An 8,742-nucleotide genomic window follows, 5' to 3' on the forward strand; every position below is an offset into this window, starting at 1 on the left:
GACCTTCTTATTTTATATTCTAGCTTATCAATATTGGTAATTTTAGTTCCTAATTCATACAAAACTATAGACTTAGTATTATTTTGACTTCACAAACATCTAATTTGAACCAGTGCTACATTCAACATACCACATGACACACAAAAATCGATGTTTAACTGTGTTTTGTAGTATTTACTTTTAAATTGAGTAGTGTATAATTCTAAAATTTGAATTATAATCTACAGTTTGATACCAAACTTATTGACATAAATTCGTGAAATAATAGTTCAATAATATTTTGAATGTGAGTCAACAAAAGCGACAACATGGCCTTTCAACTGTGACCTGTCTGGAAAGAGTTTAAAGTGAAAAATAACATTGAAGATATTTTCTGTTGTGTTAGGGTAAAACTGTTTAACTTTTGGTTTCGTTGATTATATTTTTTAACTTTAACTTTTGCTCTTGGAATTGATTTTCTATTGAAAATGACTGAAAAATTCAAGATGGTAAAATGTTACTTACTTTGTAATTTAGTTCTGATAATTGTGTTTTACATCTGTAGCAAAAGAAGTTCTGTAACTGATACAATTCAAATATCATCAAACTTGATACAAGTCAATTCTACATTCTGATTAAGCATTTTTTTTGTGAGCTGTGCAAGTTATTATTGGCTTTGAACGATACAGTCTGGATCTGTATTTATAGTTCTAATGAATGAGCTGGTGCTTTACACATGCTTGCAAATATTTAATGTGAGATCTGTGTTCCTTAAAACCAGGGAAATATATATATTCAGTGTCTGTTGGGTTGAATTTTTTGGCACATGCATTTTGAAATATATGGATAAAAAACCAATGACCACTGCCCTGGCTATCTCTTGTCCTGGGTCATTCACTTTCTTGTGAGAATAATTTCTGTAAAGTTAAACTTCATATGCAGAAATGGCCAGTGATCTTTTATACTGGCAGGTCAGATATATTGTCCTTTATTTTATGATATTGATAACCAAAAGTTATGTGGACATGCTCTGAGAAGGATAGTATTATTATTTAATGGATATATAATGCTATATTTTCTCAGTATAAAACAACATGTGTTACAGATCTAATAGTTCTAGTCACATTTAAAAGTTCTTACAGACCTAGTCGTAGTTTTAACAGATATAGCAGTGGTTCTTAGATATAGATATCCAGTAAAAACACTTTCACTTAAACATTCATCATGTCTTTAATTGTTTATTTTGCATTGAATAAAGAGTGTTGCATTTTGTTACACATCATGTATAGACTTTTTCATTCTCTAAACTCTTAACATAAGGGAAGTTAGGTATGCTCCATAATACATTTCCTGTTGAACCTCCTTTTATTCTGCAGAACTCCTGATTAACACTATCCATATGGGATTGGTCAATGTGACCGACCTTGTAACTACAAAATGACATCAGTTTCCACACTATAACTTTGAATACATTTTGTGTATCTTCATAAAATTTGTCAAGCTTTCAGTAAACATTGTCTTTTATGCACAGAGAATCAGATTTTTTAATTAAATATTTTTACTGAAGATTTGTTTGTGAACATGTGGAGTCAGAATGCTAACTGCTCCAAGTGCAAAGTGATTTTCATGTTAAGATTAAAATTACTTTCCTTCATCTAAAAATTATCAAATTTCATTTGCAAAACCTCTAAGGCATCTTAAATAAATATCAAACATTTTTTTGAATAAAACTTGATATTTTACCTTATTTTCTTGACCATAACTCTAAACAAACTTGGTTGAGTTGACTGACCTTGTAGCCACCATCGAAAAATACGAAATGAATCTAAATTACCCTTTTTTTGTAGAATGATTTAAGATTGTAACAGGAAAGTAAGTTTGTTTATCATAAATATCTTATTACAATCTACACCTGTTTATATTTTATTTTATTGCTTATTGCACTTTGAACAGCGTCTAACCAATAATCCTGCCACACAAGTTATAAATCACTCTGCAAACAAGTAGCTCACATTACCGTATTGAATGATATGATGTACAAGCTGTTCAAGAACATACCTTGTGAAGAATTAATATTTTTTCCATTTGTTACGTACTCTAATGTAATCTAACCTAACAAGTTTTTACTTTTTACATTTTAATTACTTTCAGAATAATAAGTAAAGAATATACCTGAAAAACAAGAAATATAGTACTTACCTTTGACTCCTTGTTATTTTTGCTGTCAGTTGCCAATGAAACTGAAACCTATGTTTTTATATTGATGGTATTAGTACTAAATAATTGTTATTTACCTAAATAATTCACCTACGAATCCATAATAATAACATGCACAAAGCAAATGATGTTCTGTAACTATCATAATTTAACTAGCTTTCTAATTATGACATAACGTCATAGAATAATTCCTAAATCTTCTTGATCTGCACACAGATTTCAAACTGAAGATGAAAAAGTGTAATATAATATGTCATTTGATAGATTAGAACTTTGTTGGTTTTAAATAATATAGTATAAAATATCAGAGAGAAATACTGGCAATTTGTGACCCGTGTTCTATGATAAAGAAATGGTTGTTGCACATACTGTATTTAGTTTTTGTGACCCGTGTTCTGTGATAAAGAAATGGTTGTTGCACATACTGTATTTAGTTTTTTGTGACCTGTGTTCTGTGATAAAGAAATGGTTGTTGCACATACTGTATTTAGTTTTTGTGACCTGTGTTCTGTGATAAAGAAATGGTTGTTGCACCTACTGTAGTACAGTATGTGCAACAACCATTTCTTTATCATAGAACACAGGTCACAAAAACTAAGTTAGTTTTTGTGACCTGTGTTCTGTGATAAGGAAATGGTTGTTGCACATATTGTAGTTAGTTTTCTAATTGTCTGAATCTTGAATACCTGAAGTGTGAAATTATTTTATGGATTTTTGTTTGTGGTGCCATTCAATAGATGGCACCCAATTGTATTTATTTTAGTCTCTAAAAGGTCGTGACATGTACATTTTGTTTTACCTGTGGTGAGAGGGTTAATCTTATGGAAAATCAGTGCCCTGCAAATAGCACATAGATTCAGCTTGTAACAATTATTTTATTTCATGCTACACCTTATTCTGTATCACAAGAATTTATGAATAGTTGTACATACTTGAAATGCTTTTAAGAAAACTTAGAATGATTTTTACTTGAATAGAACACCATAACACTTCAACCCGGAGCCTTTATGAGAGGAACACTTCTTGTGAAGACAGAAAATGGTCAATTTCAAGTGGTTAATCTTGCCCCAGGCCCCGTTCAAAGTTCTGGTGCAACCTCTGTGAGCAAAACACCATCATATCGACTTCAGAATGTGCAGGTGTGTTCTTTTTATTTTTTTTCTTATTGACTACTGATTTGTATTGACATGTGAAACTGTTCATTGTTTATACAGTTTTTATGTTTCTGTTATTAAATAAAGTGCCAGAGAAATAATTAAATTCTTTGTTTATGTGTAGAATTATGTTGCTCCATGAAACTAGCCCTGAATATAAGAAAATGTATAATATAAATGTCTTTCAGGGCATGAATATTGTAATTCTATGTAGTTACTTCTACTTTTTGATATTTGAAAAGAAATCTCACCTTCTTTAGTTTATTTCTAACTGTACTAATAGTCTTTCACCTTCCAATAAAGCTGTTTTTTTGCACAAAGGCTAAATGTGGGTATAACTGAATTATAACTTTTCTGATAATTGTTTAGTAAGCATTAGGTTACAAAATCATCAAGGTTTAGATGGCACAGCCCTACCAGACCTGGCTACTTTCACTTGACATAGGTTATGTAGTGCCTGTCATATTTCATTCTAAAAATAAAACTAGATGAAATTGTTCAAAACTTGACAAGAACTTTCTCAAAGGTATGTAGTTTCAGAAAAATAAAAAACCTTAGTTTGATATATTTAGTTTTATGCATTATTGGTTTCGAAATCTTGGGAAATTATGAAAATGTTTTTATAAGAAATAATTCAAATACTTGCATTTGTTCCTGATTTGTACTTCTTTTGTGTTATAATAAGGTTTTATTGTTCCATAAAGTGTAAATTTTAAGGTATTCTAAACCACACAGTTATTATTTAAGAACAAAAAGAAATATTGCTAACTAAACTAAAACAATAACAAGTCAGCATTTTTTAATTAGGATTTCGTGTGCATGTATTTAACAAATTTTAAACTTGCTTCATGAGATTATTTATTTTCATTTCAAATTTGTGTTTCACTCTGCCCTAAGTAGGTATGATAAAACAATCATATTAACAGTGTGAATAAAATGTTCAATTGCTTGTAATATACACAGAACATCTTTTACTAAGCCTTATACACTTCTATGATCTTGCACTCGGCCATCTAAGCCTAACATTCGTAAATCAGTTTTTTTTGTCCACAGAGGTATTTATTTTGAATTAATACTACAAAATAATATTTAAAATAAATGTTTAAACAACATATGTTTTTAGATGCTAAAAATAAATGAATAAAATCACCTAACCATTAGTAAAGTTTTCAAAAACATTTACTTCAAAGAAACCAACTTCTTTCTTCAATGTTTCTCTTGATTGCTTCATGACAAGTGCTACAGTAAGTAAATTACACATTCTACATAGAGTTTCAAACCACAGAAAAAAAGGGCTCTTGTTACGTGCTTAGTTTATCATTCTATGATATGCCAAACATGAGATATAAGTGTGTCAGATCATGATTGGTTAAAATGTTTAAAATCATGCTTGTATATGTGCATGACCATTTATTTATAGACTAAACTGTTTCAATAGTTTTTTCTTCCTTTTTTCAGTGGTTAAGTTTTTTTTGTAGGTTGTGCATTGTAACTACATTACAGAATGAAAGGGACTTGCTTTTTTTTATATAAGATTAGCTAGAACTCTTTGGTGAGATCTTTTAGTATATTTATTAAAGTCCTAGTCAGTTATGAACTATAAACTTTTATTTCAGCTACTATTATGCTAATAAAAAAACAGTATCATTTCCACTAAAAATGGATGTTTTATTTACGTTCATTAAAACATAAAGATTTTACTTTATTTCCTGACTATCCAAACAGCCCGGAACACAGATTATAAGAACTTTGACACCCCAAGAAATTACAGCAGCACTAACTATGGCTTCACCTACTGTTACAGTGAAACAGGTAAGGTTTTTATTACTTTACAGCAGCACTAACTATGGCTTCACCCACTGTTACAGTGAAACAGGTAAGGTTTTTATTACTTTACAGCAGCACTAACTATGGCTTCACCTACTGTTACAGTGAAACAGGTAAGGTTTTTATTATTTCAAACAGCATGTTATGTGTAAAATTTTCTCTTCCCTATACACCTGTTTTCTCACACAAATAAAATGTGTAGTAGTCCATTCTTCCAGCTAAATATTGTAGACTAAATTTCATGGTTACCAGAGAATTATTATGTCATACATTCCTAGTTTTACAGAATCATCTTGATTTCTAATATTATATTATGCTATTATATAACCTTTAAATTCTAATTCGTGTTATGTTATCAGATGTGGTATAACATGATCAGGTGCTTTTGTTATGGGGTGAAATTAAACAATACCATTAACTTCTTAGCTGTTAAAGCCAATCACACATCATATTGGAAGTTAGCCCAATAAGAAATTGCGACATCTATATCAGTTTCTGTAGTCGAGGACTGGACTTCTGAACACTGGAGATGAGAAGATTTACTGGATGTAATGTATCAAAGCAAACTGAAAAAAAAAAATCACAAGTGAAGTAATTAACAATATCCAAAAGTGAAATAAAGGTGAAAATAAGAAAAACTTAACCACAGCAATTAGAGTATAAGAAGAAATTACATCCTGATACAGAACGTTGTTATATCGGGACACAGACCAAAATACAATGAGATCAGGAACACAGAGAAAGTGAGGCTTAACAATACCTATAAAATAAACCGAAAGTGATTATTTACAATGATTACAGATGACGTTCCAGTACAGACCACTTTCCAAGCATGGTGTCGGAAAAATGTAATTCTGACTGGTGGTTATGTAAAATCATCTAAAATGTGTGAAAATCATGCACTTTGTATGCTTTGCTCTGAGGATTTCTGCACTGCCCATTGAAATTAAATCATTCCTATTTTATATCATTTAGAGTTAGCATCTTTGATAATGTAAAAGATAACTTTGTTTTATAAACTTTCTTTGGACTATGAAAATACATGTGATCATTATGTTTCAGTGTATTGATGAAGGTCTCGTGAATTCAATTTAACTCAAAATTGACTCTAGATGATACGCTGAATGTTTCATGTTTAAATTCATCGATTTCACGTGCTTGAATTTTTTGAAATGGTCTAGACTACAGCAGTTCCAGCCACAAGAACTGTGCTGCAGAACTCTACGGCAGGACCAACACTCAGTAGCGTAAACATACCCCAGCCTGGCACAACAGTAAGTAACTGATATTTTTGTTATACATTACTTTTTTATCCTACATAATTTAACAATTTCCTACGTACACGGAAACTTTCTTCTTTTTATTACTAACATCTTTCCCCATTCAATGTATGCAAGTTATAATCTGTAACTAAAATAATATAAGGTAACGGTAATGCAGTGTGTTTTACTGCCGGATGTTGTGGTAGCACATTCTTGTATGGTATCAAAAAAAGATGTTAAGGAAATTAAATGGTGTAAATTATCATTAAAGTAATGCTTTGATGCCATGAGATGAAGTGTACACTGACAGAAAAATAGTTAAGTTTTTTTTATTTATTATGAATGTGCTTAGATAATGATATAGAGTTGAGGAATTTGATCAGTTTTTAAAGTTGTTCGGTACCTGTTACAATTAGCTCTGCTTATTACAATGCATTTCATGAACTAGTTGAACTGTTTACATGATTTTTTCTAACAAGATGGTGGTCAGTACCTCATCTTCAGCACTCACGCAGCCGCTTACTGTTCAAACGTCCAACATAAACTCACAAGCTGCTTCAACCACCTCTCAGGTAATTATATGTTAATGTATGAAATTCTTTTCAGCAGTGGTTCATGAGTCATAAGTACTGTAAACTATTATGAGCCGAGTGTCGTGTTTTCCCTAGATTTGTTTCTGCTGCATTCACGTCTTTGTTCACTTTTTTTTTCTTCTTTTGTTGCTGTATTTCTATTTTTTGTACTTGTTTTGTTGTTGTATTTCTATTTTTTCTTACTTGTTTTGTTGTTGTATTTCTGTTTTTCTTACTTGCTTTGTTGCTGTATTTCTATTTTTTCTTACTTGTTTTGTTGCTGTATTTCTGTTTTTTCTTACTTGTTTTGTTGCTGTATTTCTATTTTTTTCTTACTTGTTTTGTTGCTGTACTTCTATTTTTCTTACTTGTTTTGTTGCTGTATTTCTGTTTTTTCTTACTTGTTTTGTTGCTGTATTTCTGTTTTTTCTTTCTGGTTTTGTTGCTGTATTTCTATTTTTCTTACTTGTTTTGTTGCTGTATTTCTATTTTTTTCTTCGTAGTTTTGTTCCTGTACTTTTTTTTTTCCTGTTGGTTTTGTTGCTGTATTTCTATTTTTTCTTAGTAGTTTTGTTCCTGTATTTCTTTTTATTCTTGCTAGTTTTGCTACTTTGTTCCTGATCTTTCTTCATAATTTTATTTCTTTATTCCTGACCAGCTGTCTTTACCTGGTATTACCTGAACAGTGGGCCGATGTTTAGCTATTTTTAAACAGAAAGGATGAAAATTTCACTTTTCATGTAACAATACATGTTAACTATTTAATATTAAAAAGAAAGACATATTGTTTTCAAGCATTCTATGAATTTTAAATTAGTTTGAATAAACATTTAAATATAATAATTTTGGCCAATAATATGAATTTTAACACTTTTTATACTTTTTTTTTTTTAAACCTGTTGTTACAAAACTTATTATTAAACACTTATTCCCTAACAATTTGTTGTACCAGGCAATAGATAGCAGCTTATACTTCTCTATTTTATGGCTTAAGGGCTATCAGGCACAATTATTGGCCAAAATCTTTCGAGAATTCCCATAGTATGAATGAAAAGTTTCAGGTCTCTGGGTTCTTTCTTCTTGGAGATATGGTGCTGACTGACTGACACACACAGGCTGTTTTATTAGTATAGATTTTTTCTTTTTGCTAGTTTTGTTACTTTGTTCCCAATTTTTTTCTTTGTGGTTTATTTGTACTACCCATAGTTTTCTCTATAATTTTTTGGCTTTATTGTAGCTTTTTTCAACTAGTTCTATGGCTTTATTCTAGTTTTTTTCAACTAGTTCTATGGCTTTATTCTAGCTTTTTTCTATTAGTTCTATGGCTTTATTCTAGCTTTTTTCTACTAGTTTTGTGGCTTTATTCTAGCTTTTTTCTACTAGTTCTATGGCTTTATTCTAGCTTTTTCAACTAGTTCTATGACTTTGTTCTAGCTTTTTTCAACTACTTTTATGGCTTTGTTCTAGCTTTTTTCTATTAGTTCTATGGCTTTATTCTAGCTTTTTTCAACTAGTTTTGTGGTTTTATTTTAGCTTTTTTTAACTACTTTTATGGCTTTATTCTAGCTTTTTTCTACTAGTTCTATGGCTTTTATTTTAGCCTTTTTCTACTAGTTCTATGGCTTTATTCTAGCTTTTTTCAACTAGTTCTATGACTTTGTTCTAGCTTTTTTCAACTACTTTTATGACTTTGTTCTGGCTTTTTTCAACTACTTTTATGACTTTGTTCTG

The 8,742-nt window shown here is 30.3% G+C and overlaps 1 protein-coding gene across 1 annotated transcript in view; it reads left to right on the forward strand.

The window, feature by feature from the left end:
• Nucleotides 1-8,742, forward strand: part of LOC106472512 (transcription initiation factor TFIID subunit 4-like) — a gene marked incomplete at its 3' end in the record, with an annotated part of 34,391 nt that overhangs the window by 11,078 nt on the left and 14,571 nt on the right. The window contains exons 2-5 of the mRNA XM_013933168.2: nt 3,174-3,335; nt 5,076-5,162; nt 6,359-6,451; nt 6,919-7,011. Coding sequence (XP_013788622.2) covers nt 3,174-3,335; nt 5,076-5,162; nt 6,359-6,451; nt 6,919-7,011 — 435 coding nt within the window. The remainder of the gene's footprint in view (nt 1-3,173; nt 3,336-5,075; nt 5,163-6,358; nt 6,452-6,918; nt 7,012-8,742) is intronic.

Source organism: Limulus polyphemus, unplaced genomic scaffold (assembly GCF_000517525.1).
Source record: "Limulus polyphemus unplaced genomic scaffold, Limulus_polyphemus-2.1.2 Scaffold5392, whole genome shotgun sequence".
In the NCBI taxonomy this organism is placed as follows: domain Eukaryota; kingdom Metazoa; phylum Arthropoda; class Merostomata; order Xiphosura; family Limulidae; genus Limulus; species Limulus polyphemus.